Source organism: Hemicordylus capensis, chromosome 3 (genome assembly GCF_027244095.1).
Source record: "Hemicordylus capensis ecotype Gifberg chromosome 3, rHemCap1.1.pri, whole genome shotgun sequence".
Taxonomy (NCBI): Eukaryota; Metazoa; Chordata; class Lepidosauria; order Squamata; family Cordylidae; genus Hemicordylus; species Hemicordylus capensis.
The window spans coordinates 87696119-87711202 of NC_069659.1; the positions used below are offsets into that span (position 1 = coordinate 87696119).

Consider the following 15084-nt stretch of genomic DNA (forward strand, 5'->3'; position numbering starts at 1 on the left):
CTTCCAGTTATATTTTTATTAATGTCTACGAAAAAAATGAATGGCTGAACTCTAATGATGATCTATTTTCTACATGGCCAGACCCACCATAGGGCAAATGACTGTTCAACTCCAGCACTGTAACTTGGAGAGTAGGACTAGATACTAGATAACATACTTTGTTACGTGCACTCAACTAAATTTGAATTCCCTCATGGTCCAGGCAATCGAATAAATGCACATGTGGGCCACGAGCGAATATATCTTTTGGCTTCTAATTATATTACACCCTTTTGAATAACTATGCTTACAATAAAGAAAACAGGAGGACAACTGTAGAATAAAAGATCTATTTAATATTATAGTCATCCATGAACTAGTTTAAAAGATAAACATTTGATCTGTAAATCTATTAAAACAGAATTACAACACACACACACCCAACCAACCAACCAACCCTTGGTCTTCTACTGCTAAAGGGTAGCCTGTGCACAAGAATTTGAAGATATTTTGCGCCCAAACTTAAGTTAATAACAAATTGCTACTAGAGAACGAAAATGTACTATTTCATGCAAATTATAATGCAGAAATTTTGCATCAGTTTTCTCAGCAGTTAAATTTATAGTGCACAAAGAGAAACATTTGTATAAGGTGCTTCATCTTGGTCTCCATTTAATGTCCTTAACACCATGAAACTGTCTTTTCAAGGCATGACTGTCAGCCCATTCAGAGTCTAAACATGAATCATCATCATTTTCTTCTAATTTCTAGAAAAAAGAAAGAAAATGTGTTACACATTTCAAAAACATTTGGTTGTATTGTCTGTAACACCATAATTATTGCAACAACACCAGATACCTTGAGTTCTTCTTGCCTTCTGTGATAAAAAAGCATCATTTGTTTGTGCTCTTCGTTGCTTATGATAGGCTCCCGTGCGGGGGCTCCCTGTCCTTTCTGGAAAAATAAAAGAAGAAATTGATAAAGTTTTACTCAGCTATGATTCTTGGCAACAGAATAATGCTAAAACAAGCTCGATAAACATCACACATTCCTGACATTTCAACATGCTCTACACTAACTGTAAAAAATCTGGGATGGTATTATGCAGATTATTAGTTGCAGACTCAGTTCTCAATAGCTGGCACCACTCAAGGCAAAGAGTACTAGGATTAAGCCCCACTATAAAATAGTGTCCCATAGAGCATCCTCTTATTTGCTACTATGTAAATGAATTCTTTTCCCATAGGAATGAATGATGAAGTAAGTGCTGTACTTGGGGACAAGGTTGTTCTGAGAGAACCCTCCATCCCAGTGCTGGGTGCCCAGGCCCTAATGGACAGAGGTCTCACAGCAGGGTGCAACATGCATACCACCTTGAGCTCCTTGGAGAAAGAGCAGTGTCAAAATGCAATGCAAAAATGTCTTCAAGTCTTTGTGCAAAAGGACTCCAGAAACTGTGCTATGTACAAACCATCTCTCCACATACACCTCATCCATGACAATGACAGGCATTTTGCTAGTATGAGTTAACTCAAGATCCAGGAGGTCAGAAGCAGAAGGTAGAGGGAGAAACATTCACGCGGTTGTGTGGGTGGATGCACAAGCTGTTTTAAAGCTGTGTCGACTATAAACTACAGTATCTTGTACATGCAGAAGAGCCAGCGTGGTGTAGTGGTTAGAGTGCTGGACTAGGACTGGGGAGACCCAAGTTCAAATCCCCATTCAGCCATGATACTTGCTGGATGACTCTGGGCCAGTCACTTCTCTCTCAGCCTAACCAACTTCACAGGGTTGTTGTGAAAGAGAAACTCAAATATGTACAGGTGAAACTCGGAAAATTAGAATATCGTGCAAAAGTCCATTAATTTCAGTAATGCAAATTAAAAGGTGAAACTGATATATGAGACAGACGCATTACATGCAAAGCGAGATAAGTCAAGCCTTAATTTGTTATAATTGTGATGATCATGGCGTACAGCTCATGAAAACCCCAAATCCACAATCTCAGAAAATTAGAATATCACATGGAACCAAGAAGACAAGGATTGTAGAATAGAACAATATCGGACCTCTGAAAAGTATAAGCATGCATATGTATTCAGTACTTGGTTTGGGCCCCTTTTGCAGCAATTACTGCCTCAATGCGGCGTGGCATGGATGCTATCAGCCTGTGGCACTGATGAGGTATTATGGAAGACCAGGATGCTTAATTAGCGGCCTTCAGCAATTCTGCATTGTTTGGTCTCATGTCTCTCATCCTTCTCTTGGCAATGCCCCATAGATTCTCTATGGGGTCAGGTCAGGCGAGTTTGCTGGCCAATCAAGCACAGTACACTGTATACTTTTCAGAGGTCCGATATTGTTCTATTCTTCAATCCTTGTCTTCTTGGTTCCATGTAATATTCTAATTTTCTGAGATTGTGGTTTTGGGGTTTTCATGAGCTGTACGCCATGATCATCACAATTATAACAAATTAAGGCTTGACTTATCTTGCTTTGCATGTAATGCATCTGTCTCATATATCAGTTTCACCTTTTAATTTGCATTACTGAAATTAATGGACTTTTGCACGATATTCTAATTTTCCGAGTTTCACCTGTAGTACACTGCTCTGGGCTCCTTGGTGGAAAAGCGGGATATAAAATGTAACACCCCCCCCCAACAAAAACACACCTTTCCAAACGCAGTTTAACAGCTTCATTCTGATTATTTTCTGTTTTAAGCTGCTCTAAAACCCATGGACATTTCAAAAGCAACTTCAGATGCAGCATAAGGAGCTGCAGTTACAAAAAAGAAAAGAAAAAAGTGTGCAGCTCTCCCCCAAACTGTTGCATGTGCCTAAAAGAATGTCAATTATTGTATAATAAAGATGCAACTCTTGCACTGTGCTCTCAAGTTAGAAGAAAAACAGCTATTTTTGATCCAACAGGTAGAGGAAATAGGTGAAGATTTGATCTGGGGCAATAAATAAATAAGGCAAGAGGACTGGTCTGGACACAACCTTAGAAAACCAGTGTAAAACAATGTCAAAAGCCTAGGATTTGTACTTACTTTCTGTATCTTGACAATAATTTTGGTTTTCTCATTTTTGCCCACGTAGTCAGAAAGCTTGTTTGTTCTTTTCAGCTCCTTTGCTGCCCACCACAATTGTGCATCTGGTTCCTCAATAACCTCAAGTGCAGCCTGTGACAGATTAAAACAAAGAATGCGTGAGATTTTTTTTAACAGCAAAGACAAATTAGGATTTCTGCAGTTTCTTTTCAGGGGGTATTAGGAATAGCCTGCATATAGCATAATGCGTTCCCTATCAGCAAGTGCTTCAGCTGAAAACACGGAATGGGAAGAAGCAGTGCAGGGAAGCCTCTTTGTCCCCTTTAAAAAATAATAATGTAGAATGAGCACTACCAGAGATGCACACTGCAGGGCTGGCAAAGGGGCGCACACACCCTTCAAAGGGGTGAAGGCACATTCAAATATGGTTGGAGTGCTTCTATGGTTGAAAGGGAGTTACCTTACTTTCCCCCCACTTAAAAAGCAAGTGCTTATTTGTTACAGATGGTTAAGTATTACTCTTTATAGCACCCTCTCCTAATGAAAGAGCCTTTAACATATAATAAAACTGCATCGCTTGGGTGGGTGAGACTGACAAGGTTTGGTATTGTATCACAGGCACTGTCTTTGTGTGCCTGTAACATATCACAGTAACCTTACTATGTCACAAATGCTGGCAGTGTTAGGAAGGGGAGAGTTTTGCTTAAAGCCACAAATCTATTTATTGATCATATTTGTATACTGCCTGATATGTTTATCTCTAGGCGGTGCACAAAATTTAAAATATTTAAAAGTCACAAATTAAAATACATGACAATAAAACCAATTTTTAAAAAAGTTTTTAAAATTATTAAAATTAATTCTAATTAAAAGCCTGAGAGGACAGGAGGGTCTTGAGCATCTTCCTGAAAACAGAGAAGGAGATGCTCTTATTTCAGCAGGAAGCCTATTCCAAAGCCATGGGGCAGCCACAGAGAAAGCCGGTTCCGGGTCGCCACCAAAAGAGCTGTCGGTAATCGTAACCGGACCTCTCCAGAAGATCGTAACTGGTGGCCGGGATTATGACAAAGAAGGCGCTCTCTCAAATAGCCTGCACCCAAGCCGTTAAGGGCTTTATAGGTAATAACCAGCACTTTGTATTTCACCCGGCAACATATTGGCAGCCAGTTCAGTTCTTTTAGAACCGGTGTTATGTGGTCCCTTCATGTTGTTCCAGAGATCAATCTGGCAGCCCCACATAGAGCACATTACAGCACTCATGCCTGGAGGTTACCAGGACATGTACCACTGTTTTAAGGTCATTCATCTCTAGAAATGAACGCAGCCGACGCATCAACCTAAGCTGATGAAAAGAGCTCCTGGCCACTGCCTCAACCTGAGGAATTAGGGATAGCTTTGGGTCCAGGAGTGCTCCCAAGCTACATACCTGATCTTTCAGGGGAAGTATATCCCTATCCAGAACAGGCAAATCTAAGCCATCTCTCGGGTCCTGCCCCCCCACAGTCAGTACCTCTGTCTTATTTGGATTTAACCTCAGTTGCCAGTTGAGTGCTGGCAAAACTGGTTTTCTGAAGGAAGAAGGTAGTATCTTCCACAGCCAGTATATCTTATTAGTAACACATTATTACCTTCAGAAGCACATGTCTTTACAGACCCTTAGATCTATTAAAATACTTAAGAGTAATGGGCTACATTACCATACTAAACTCTCCAGTTATCCATTGGGGTAATCTTTTCTTATCAGATTACTAATTCTATAAGATGACAAATAGTGAGATTTTAGGGTACTCAGATTTTATTGTGGTGGGAAACCAATGTTAGCACATTCACTAGGTAGCATCCAGACTAAGTCAGTCATGATTAACTTGTCTCATTGATTTCAGTATGGAGCCATGACTAGTCTGGAATCTACTCACTGTATTTTTGCTAACTTTATAGTTGGTTCTGTATAATGCATGGTAAGCATCAGTTTCTTCATTCCAGGAAGAGAAAGCTCTTTAGAACTAGAAGTCATGTACCCAGAATGTTGGGGGCAATATGCTAAATCATTGTAAACCGCTTAGAGAGCTCCAGCTATAAAGCGGTATATAAATGTAAGTGCTATTGCTATTGCTATTGCTATGTAACCAAAGTGAAACATTACATGAGTTCCTGACAAGTCTTCTTTATCTTCAAACTCCATTCTAATCGGGTCATATGGAGGAAGTCCCATTGGATAAACAATCATGACAGCTCCTCGGAGTTGGTCCAGTGCATCTTTCACCATACCCATATTAACACACATATTAGCTTGAACTTGTTTCTGCAACACAAACAGAGGCCATTTAATAAACTAACAAAACACAAAGTGAAAGAACTTTTTCCATTCAATCTTCAAGGTAAATTAGAACATTTAAGTGAAGCCATGTGACAAAGAATTCCTCACTTTTTCTGGATTTATGAAGGACCAGTATTTAACTGTTTGCCGTTCCCCCCACTGAGTGCATAGGACTGCACTGTTAAAATATGCAGGGCTTAATAAAGTAAACTAGATGTTCTGTGAAGGGCTTGTGCTACTAAGGATGTTTCTGGATAATCACCATATTGCTAAGCCATGAGACAGTAACCAGGAACAGATTACAGTGCCACACTACTAGTTACTACAGTGCAGCAGCCATTGCAACCTTAAATGGTTCTTTTTAATAAGTATACTACCCCTCAATCAGATATTTCTGAATATAAAATATTATTTCCAAAGTTGAAAGAATGTCACTTAAATGTCTCATATTTCATACCAATATTCTTATAGTATCTTACCTTACTTATTAGTGCCTTCGCTTCTTCGACTGTTGCTTTTAAAACTTGTTTCATTTTTTCACTTGGAGCTTGAAATGATACAAGTCGTGTCATTAAATAAACAGGCAGGCTTTGTAAAACAAACAGAATTACATATTTCACTTTAAAAACGCCACTGAAAAACCTCCTAAGTAAAAATTCAGACATACTCAAAGCTGGTATTATTCCAAATCAGGGCTGCACAACTTCAGCCCTCCAGCTATTGCTGGATTGCAACTTCCATCAGCCCCAGCAGTTAATAGAATGGGATGATGGGAGTTGTAGTCCAGCATATGTTAGAGGGCCAAGGTTGTGCTGCTCTGTTCTAAACTGAATCCCGCAAATTAGGGAGTGAAATTAAAGACAAAGCCTCCTAGCCCTCAGGAACATAAAGGGCGTGCGTGCGTGTGTGTGTCTGAAGGGAGAAATGCTGAAAATTGCCCTTCTTTGTGCTGCATGAGTGGACATGCAACTTACTCTGGATGCTACACACTGAACAGCAGAATGGTTATAGGCCTCTTCCCAGTCATTTTGGGCAGCAGATATATTGGGCTACTGGCACTTGGCAGCATGTTGTCAGTGTACAGGGCTAAACATAAAAATCAGCTGAGAGTCACTTTTTCTGATTGTGAAGAAAGGTCCAGGATATATTCTCTTATATACATGAAAAGATACAAGCCCAATGAGGAAGATAATTTGACTGGTATAATTTCTGTAACTTACATTCAATATTCAAGATAAACAGCATAGTTCAGAAAGACATAGAAAAACGGGTGGGTGGGGGGGAACTTAGAGAACTGACGGATTTTGAAATATGAATAATACAAAATTCAGAGCACTTACTAGGACTTATATACAAGTTGTTACTGAAGTATGATTCAGAATCGGAACAGGTAAAAGACTACATGATAAAATGGATGCAAAACTTCAACTGATATGCAACAATGGGAGTATCAATGGAAGGTGAATATTAAATTTACAGTGAATAGCACATTAAGAGAAAACTGGTATAAAATGTACTTTCGCTGGTATCTTACTCCCATGATGATTGCAAAGATAGACAATAAATCTTCTGGTAAATGCTGGAAATGTATGAATCAGGCAGGGACTTTTTATCATATGTGGTGGAGATGCAGTAAAGCTCAGCAATTTTGAAAGACAATTCATTCTAAGATGCTACAAATCTTGACTTTCCCTTATTACAAGATTTTTTTTTGTTAAATATCACAAAACCTTATATACATGTAAAATATACTGAACTTTCTTTATATATGATAATTGCTGATAGAATTCTCTATGCTATATACTGTAGAGTTAATTTAATTTCATCATTAGAAGACTGGCAACTTAAAACATTGGGAATATGCATCAATGGCTAAGATTACTTCATACATAAAGAAGAAATCAGAGGATAAATTTGTTTCAACATGGGAACCTTTTATACATTATAATTTGGTTCATGGTTTAATGCCACATCCAAAATTTAGATTTTTTTTTTGTAAACAAAGCCATACGTTTTATATCTTTAATTTTGATGTTTGTATTGATGCATAGATATGTTATTCAGCTGTCACTGGGTCAGAATGAAATGACAGGAGGTGATATGATAGGGAAGTAGAATCCAAGTTGATGTATTAGATAATCATGAGATGTCATATATGTTTCTTTCTTTCTCCCTTTCTTTCCTTTCTTTGTTGTTGTTTATTGGCTGTTCTTTTAATATTTCTTTAAATAAATAAATAAATTTAAAAAAATATTCAAGATGCAAAAGTATACAATCTTCAGAATACTCCCCACCCCCATTAAGTCCTGTACTGAGTATTTATTCCCCCAAAGGTGCGCATGCTTAAGTTATATTTACCATGGCCATTTCTTCGTCCCACATCATCTTTTTTAAAGACACTTCCACCACTTGGAATACATTTTTCTGCCCATTCATCCTTCAGCTTCAGCTCTTCAATTTGCTCATCAGTCAGGCCTTGCATGTTAGGAGGTAAAAAAATGCCGTGTTCTGCCAGCGTATCAATTTCTTTTAAAAGATCAGAGAATGAAATTACATGATAGCTTTTAACAGGCTATTCAGGAGAGATTTCTAAATACTAGAAGAACACAATCACAGAATCATGTTTAAAAAGATTACTATCCCTGCATACTTAAATCCTACATGGGATATTCAAGAACCATCAAAAAGAGTTTTCATTTGAAAAAGAAAAGAAAAATCAGTTAAGCAGTGAAAAAAAATAATCCAAACTATTGGTATAACACTGTAGCCCATCAGTCACCTTGATTTTATGGATCACCTAAGATTTAGTGGCACAACAATGCCTTGTACTGCTAAACACAACCTTGTTTAGGGACAGTATAAGAAGCCCTTACTAATTAAGGAAGAATGGTGCACATCTGTACTAAGTGTCTACAGTTTCTATATGCCAAAATGGCCCTAGAATTCGGTGGGAGGGCCATGAAGGCAGGAGCTCTCTCTTTCATACTCCTGCCTGAGCAGTACATTAAGCCTTGCAGGGCACAACTGGGCCCAGAGACTAGGAAGGAAACACTGCCATGCAAGGAAATAACTGCACCAAGGTTACAACTGATTACAATAGTCAGCACAATGGGAAAAACAATCAGCAGTATTCAGAAGAATCCTTATCCAGAATAGTATGATCTGTTGTCTTGGTGTGCTGGCCCATATGAGTGAGCCATAAGAAAAATGTATTACCTATCAACATAAGGGGCAAGAGGCAGCAGTTCTATATTCAGAAGGGAACATGTGGAATTGAGAAAGAAGCAAAATGCTTTTTTTCCTCAGGAAGGTTGGCAAGGGACGAGGAAATACATCTTAATATAGATAAATTTGGCACCTGCACAAATACGATGAACTTTGAGCCTTCCATTGTAGATCTTGGTCACTTCTTGTGTTAAATCCTCTATGGAAGTGGAGCCCAGTGTCTCTAGCAGGAACTGGCTCTCATCACCATGTTTCACATGGAGCAGAACCATTTCTGTAAAAGCAGGAATGCAAGGACAGCTTAGGTTTAATATAGAAGTTATTATTTAACAGACAGGGGAAAAATGCGTAAGCATTTAGCATTCAAAACAACCAAAGTCTCAAGAAACTGCCCATGAAAGGCCATTTAGGACCACCTTCAGGACCACCTCTCCCAGCCAGTCCTGTCCCATCCTGTGAGGTCTTCTCAGTTGCCCTTCTTTCAGTCCCTGGGCTTAGAGAGGTCCATGGTACTAGAGCAAGTGGAAGGGCTTTCTCTGCTGCTGTCCCTTCACTCTGGAACTCTCTCTCGCCCCACCCCCCCAGATTCAATCTGCCTCCTCCCTTTCAGCCTTTAAATCTTAATTGAAGACATTTTTTTTCTGCCAGGTGTTTGCCCTTTAATTTTTTTAAAAAGTCAGGGATGCTGTTTTTGCTTTGTACACCACCCTGTTGATTGGGCAGTATATTAAATCTTTTAATTAATATATAAATAATAGATCCAGACATACAGAGTAATTAATTTATTTAATAAATCCTACCTTACTAAGGAGCCATCTAATGGCACAGTGTGGAAATGACTTGATTAGCAAGCCAGAGGTTGCTAATCCCCGCTGTTTGAATCCCCACTGGTATTTTTCTCAGACTATGGGAAACACTGATATCGGGCAGCAGCGATATAGGAAGATGCTGAAAGGTATCATCTCATACTGCACAGGAGCTGGCAATGGTAAACCCCTCCTGTAGTCTACCAAAAACAACCACAGGACTCTGTGGTCACCAGGCGATGGCATACTTTACTTTTACCGCACTAAGGAACCTTCAAGGTCACATATATAGGAGTGGGAAGCTAAGGTTTCTTTCTCTCCCAATTGAGTAACAGTATAAGGCAGCAAAGCTACAAGCAGCTAAAAGAACTGAAAAACTACAAAATGCTTTTAGTACTACAACTGAAAACACATTACTGACAGGAGACTCACCAGATATCACCCAACAATGGAGACAGGCCTATCAGTTTTCAAAGCAATAAAAACAGCACCCAGCTCACAAAGAAGGGCTAAAATGTCCAGGACTCACTGGAGGCTGGAAAAAGATACAAATGTGTGTATGAGAGAGCAAGCAAGCAAGCAAACAAAGCAGTGGTTAACATGGACTCTACACGGTTGTCAAAAAAGATCTTTTTTCTTCATTTCCCTTGTCCTTTTTAGGAATGTGCATAAAATATGCAAAATAACCAGCATCCTCTTCTTGCAAATAACAGAGAACTGTGCTAACTTAGATCATTTTTTCAAAAATAACAGATCATCTGCTATTGGGCATTCAACCCAGTGAAGTCTTGGAGGAGGATGAAGGCTCTACCTGCCTCAGAATGTTGTCTCTTCCTGCAACTTTATACTCCCCCTCCACAAGTCCAACATCCACTGCCCTGTTCCACACATCTGGGATGTAGGTTGATGTGGTGGTTGTGATTATTATTTGTGTTTAAAATAACTACTGCAACTAAGCAGTGCACACAGGACAAAACATACAAGCTCTGTCCCACTTTGAAGGCTACAGGCAGAGACACCCTTATTCCCAGACATTGGGGCCAAAGTCCAGGGCCTTTACAACACCTGCCCCCCCTGCCCCCAATCCTCTTTAGTCTGTCCCAGGTGTTGTGGTTCCTCGGTGGAGCATGATGATGCTTAATTTGCAGGGTAGGTAGGGCCTCCAAAGGCTTTTAGGTCCAGGATCCAAAATTACCAAGGTGCACCTCTGGCTGCAGGACATTGTGTGCAGCTGTGATGTTCTGGCATTATCACAAACCAGATGTCAATTTTAATTGTGTGTGTGTATACCTCCAATATTATCTCAGTCATTCTAGAGCAGGGGTGTACAACTCAAATAGCCCAGTGGCGTGTGGGGGCCAAGGTAAAAGTTCAGCACATTAATGGTTACATTAAAATTAATTATTAAATATAAATGAGAGCAATTATTAATTACTCATTAAAATATTAATGAAAGCAATTATTAATTAATCACAGCATGAGGAGAGAATAGGAGCAACCTCTCTTCCACCCTGCCCCTCATGCACTTTCGAAGCTTAATTTTGAAAGGGGCCGACCCCCACCAAGACCATGGGGGCAAGTCAGCATTTTTCCACCTCACTTCAGACACCACCAAACTTTGGGCCCATCCCTGGGGCTAGCAAAAGAGTCCGCGTGTTGTGCAGGCCTGCTCTAGAGCTGACACCAGTGTAACAAAGACGTTCCTCTCGGAGTATTTACAAGGTATGTTTGCCTTACTTCTGAAGTTACATCCTATTAAACTTGGCCCTTCAAATCTAAGTCCACCTGCTCAGACTCCGCCACCCCCCGCTCTGGAGAAAGGGCTTCATCTTGTGGCGGAGCGGAAGACTTGCCCATAACCACGCGCCTGGTTGCTATTGGCGACGGCAAACATTTTACGTGGCCAAACGGCGGTGCCTCGCAACATGATGGCTCTTCCAAGTCACCACCGGCTATTACTTGCTCCTTTCCACCTGACAGCTCCGCGGATCCCGTACTTCCTTCCGTCGCTGCCGTGAAGCCACGGAGGAAAGGCAATAAGCCAAGGACTTACCGAGACCCTTCGGCGACAGCTTCCCCTTGTCCCACCGCGTCTTTCCCAGCCAATGACAGCACCGTTCTTGCTTCACTTGCCCACACTGTCGTCATTACGCAACGGAAGGGAGAAAGAATCGGATCAAAGCCCGGATGTCTCGCGAGACTTATATAGTAACTTACTAAACATTGTAATGTTGGAAGAACAAGTAACATTCTTCGAGAAGGAGACAGACTAGAGGCATTGGGGGCGGGGGCTTGCTTGTGTAACTTAAAAAGGTTTCTGGGGAAAGCTTAGGGTGTGACGCTGAAGCCTTTAATTCTATCTTTTGCAGTTGCAAAAAGCAGTTTCCCTAAGGGGAAGTTGGGCTCTGTGAAAAATTAAGACCTCTTTGGTGGTTTGGTATGGTTTTTTGCTGCAAAAGCAGTTCGGGGCGGGGGGCGGTAGGATGCTGGAGACATCGTTGCTCTTTTTTGTTGTTGTTACAAAATACAGCTTGTCAAGATGCTGGGGCTATGAATCTAGGACTTTGCAGTTCTTCAGAAAACAAACGGATGGTCTGTGGATCTGAGACCACTTTGCACAGTTGTGTAGGTAGAAAAAGCAGTTCAGGATAAACGGGGGCACTAGATGTTAATCTGAGACTTTTCTGCCCCTCCTTTTGGCTACTAAAGCCGTACTTTAGGGAAGCGACTAGGGTCTCTGAATCTAGGACTTCCTTGTTTGGGGGGAGAAGACAACCAGAGGGCTCTGTGGTTGTCGGGGGAGAAGACAACCACAACAAAAGCAGATCATTAAAGAGAACGAAGTGTGGTGCTTGGGTTTGTGCTTTTTCTTGTTTGACTACAACAAGCAATTCAAGGGAACTCTTTCTAGGAAGTCTTATTTTTTGCTGTTCCAATTTTGGCAGATCACAGAACCTGTTCTGGTAAAAAGTTCACGAGCATAAAAGCATCTCTGTGTTCCAAATAATTTCTTTTTAAATTAAAAATTTGCCATCAGAAGTGTTTTCATTTGTAAGACCCATCAACAATAGCCCCAACAGCCTGTTTCTTGCAGGAATCAGGGTGGCGTGCCCAAATGTCAGCTAAAATGCCATTGGGTGACGGGCAGGACATTCCCTTCTGTATCTGTCTCCAAATACCTTATAGGTCAAATTCTAAATGAAAAACTTGCCCAAGTTAGCAAGCCAAAGAGGAAAGGTCAAAACCAAGCAGCAGCTGTCCAGCAGGATAATTCCCTCTCCCCTCTATGGATCTGAGCCCACTCAATCTCATGAGTGGCCATCATCTTCTAACCCACTTTCCCTCTCTGCCTGAGGATGGTGCTTACAGAAGACTAACATGGTCTAAAATGTGATGGAACAAAATGCAATGTATATACAGTCTGTCACCATCTGACAGAGGTCCCTGAGGCCTCTTAATCTAACTACTGATAGGCTATCCTAATTTGCCTCCTCTGACATCCCATGGTGCTCAACACTCTTATTCCACTTGAGGTTTAGCAAGTACTAAATACAATACCCCTGTAACCCCTCCAACAGGTGTATTCCATTCCCTCTGTACAAATCTGTCAGCTCAGAATATGATATTGTGGGAAGCTTTGTCAGGAGTTATTTTTGTTGAAGCTGAGAATTTGAGAACGTGCACACTGTTGCCCTTTATGGCAACCAACTAAACTACACCAGCCTTGCTAGAATATGGAGATCTCACACGCCAGTCTGACCACTGCCCAGCCCTACTATTTATTGGATATTCTGCCTGGGCTCAGGCTTTGGCTCACTTTCAAGGTCTTTGTCTTTTTGGATCCTGCTCAGCTGTTGGCTCTGACTTTTGGCTTATCTTCTGCTCTTGGATCATGTTGTGCAATTAGCTTTTGACCCATGAATTTGATGTTAATTCCCAGCTCCAAACTGCCTCTTGTTCCTGGTTCCTTTGCTGATCCTGCCCAGTCCTGACTCCAGATTCCAACATACCTTCTGGTGGTTGCCTGCAACGCAGTGCTGACAAACCTGTACTTCCCCACTGCCTCATAATCTTGCTAGTATCCCTGTTGCTTATTTATTGCCTGACGAATGGCCAAAGGGGATCTAGTCCCCAGGCTAACAGCATCTGGGCAACATGTCCTCCCAACAAACTTTCACCTTTAGGAAGAGCTTTGTGATATACACCAAATCCCTAGCAATTCAGGCAATCAGGTTCAAGCCTGTGATTTGGCAGAGATCATTCTCTCCCAGGTGAATGATCAGGGCTTGTGAAGGGAGCTTGCCTTTTGCCAGCCAACTCAAATAACCCAGCCAAAATAACTTCTGCTCTGCCAAAACCAAACCCAGATCCTGGTCTGTACATTTTTACTCTCCCCAGAAGGGAATGCTGTAGCCTACAAGACAGATGGTGACAGACTGTATATACATTGCATTTTGTTCCATCACATTTTAGACCATGTTAGTCTTCTGTAAGCACCATCCTTCTCCTGCATGGAGAAGTGGGCTTCTTCCCCTCCCTCTATATTCTATCTATATAATTCTCTAAGACATACCTGTCTCTAATCCCATGCGTGGCAGCTCTCATGACAGTTTGTGAGTGAGCTGCCGGGGGTGGGGGGGAGAAGGAGGTGACTGGCCAGGCAGAGAGAGAAAACGGTGGGCAGGCAGCCTGACCATGGCTGTTCTCCTCACAAGTAGACCAGCCAAGAGGGCAGCACAGCCTTCTCCTTCAGGCCTGCCTGCTGGCCAAATGACAGGTCGGGCCACATCGGGGCCGAATGAGGCCTCTGAGTGGGGTGGGGGAAGCAAAGGGTTAGGAGGCAATGGTAGAGAGAGCAAAGGGCGAGGGGCAAGCGGGGGGGGAGCAGAGGGTGAGGGGCAAAGGGCAAGAGGGGAGTGGAGGAATGGCTGAGTGAAGTTTCCAGGGAGTGGGAGGCTGAGTGAGGGTGCCTTCTGCCACCCCGCCAAGTCTCTGGGGTAGGGAAGGCCGAATGTAGTAGCACATAGATGCTCTGTGTAGGTTCAGCTTGTAAAGCATAATAATCACATCCAACTACTTGGCTATTTCTCCCTTGGCAGCTTTTACTAGCCAAGTAAAAGCAAGATCAAGAACACTTGGGGCTGCCTTCGTTCTACTGAGAATCTTATCCACAGCCTCAGGCCACACACACTGAAATGTATCCAAATACAAGAGTGGACAGTGCTTAAAGCAAGTCCCCATATACTACAATAACTGCCATCTAAGACAAAATGGATACGGGGTCCTGTTTTCTTTTTAAGTAACATGCCAACTAGTCAGTGGGCTACTGAGTTGAGACATCAAAACAAATCTTGGCATATTACAGCCTTCAAAAGGAAGTGGGCATTCATGTGGGCACAGGAAGGGCAGTTGCAGAAGCCTCAAGTGAACCTGTCCTTTGATTCTCCCAATGTTGTCCTAGCTATCATCTGAATTATTTCATCATCCACAACTCTGAGGTAAACAAAGCTGCTGAACAGATTCCACCAAGACTGAAAGGGCACTCAGGAGTGATTGAGTCAACCACTGGAGCACCTACTAGAGACTCATCAGGGCTTTGAAATAATTCCTGGCCTGGCAAAAATCCCCAATGTCTGTCTGAAAAGCAAACAGTTCCATAGGCTTCTGGGTTGTGTCTTCTTAGAGACTTGCCCACCTTGCAGAAA

General features: G+C 41.7%; 1 protein-coding gene across 3 annotated transcripts; it reads right to left on the reverse strand.

Annotated features, from left to right (window-relative positions):
* Nucleotides 1–315: 315 nt before the first annotated feature.
* CFAP298 (cilia and flagella associated protein 298) lies at nucleotides 316–11580 on the reverse strand. 3 transcript variants are annotated; one of them, XM_053312970.1, is made up of 9 exons: nucleotides 11433–11580; nucleotides 9812–9914; nucleotides 8707–8847; nucleotides 7707–7874; nucleotides 5828–5895; nucleotides 5175–5333; nucleotides 3032–3163; nucleotides 838–933; nucleotides 316–746 (listed from the first exon to the last, which is right to left on the reverse strand). In XM_053312970.1, the coding sequence occupies exons 3-9, from the start codon at nucleotides 8843–8845 to the stop codon at nucleotides 636–638; spliced, it is 873 nt and encodes a 290-aa protein (XP_053168945.1). In that variant the 5' UTR covers nucleotides 8846–8847; nucleotides 9812–9914; nucleotides 11433–11580; the 3' UTR covers nucleotides 316–635. The 3 variants fall into 3 exon arrangements, with proteins under 3 accessions (XP_053168945.1, XP_053168947.1, XP_053168946.1); XM_053312972.1 differs by lacking the exon at nucleotides 11433–11580 and adding an exon at nucleotides 11279–11298; XM_053312971.1 differs by lacking the exon at nucleotides 11433–11580 and adding an exon at nucleotides 11117–11254.
* Nucleotides 11581–15084: the final 3504 nt, after the last annotated feature.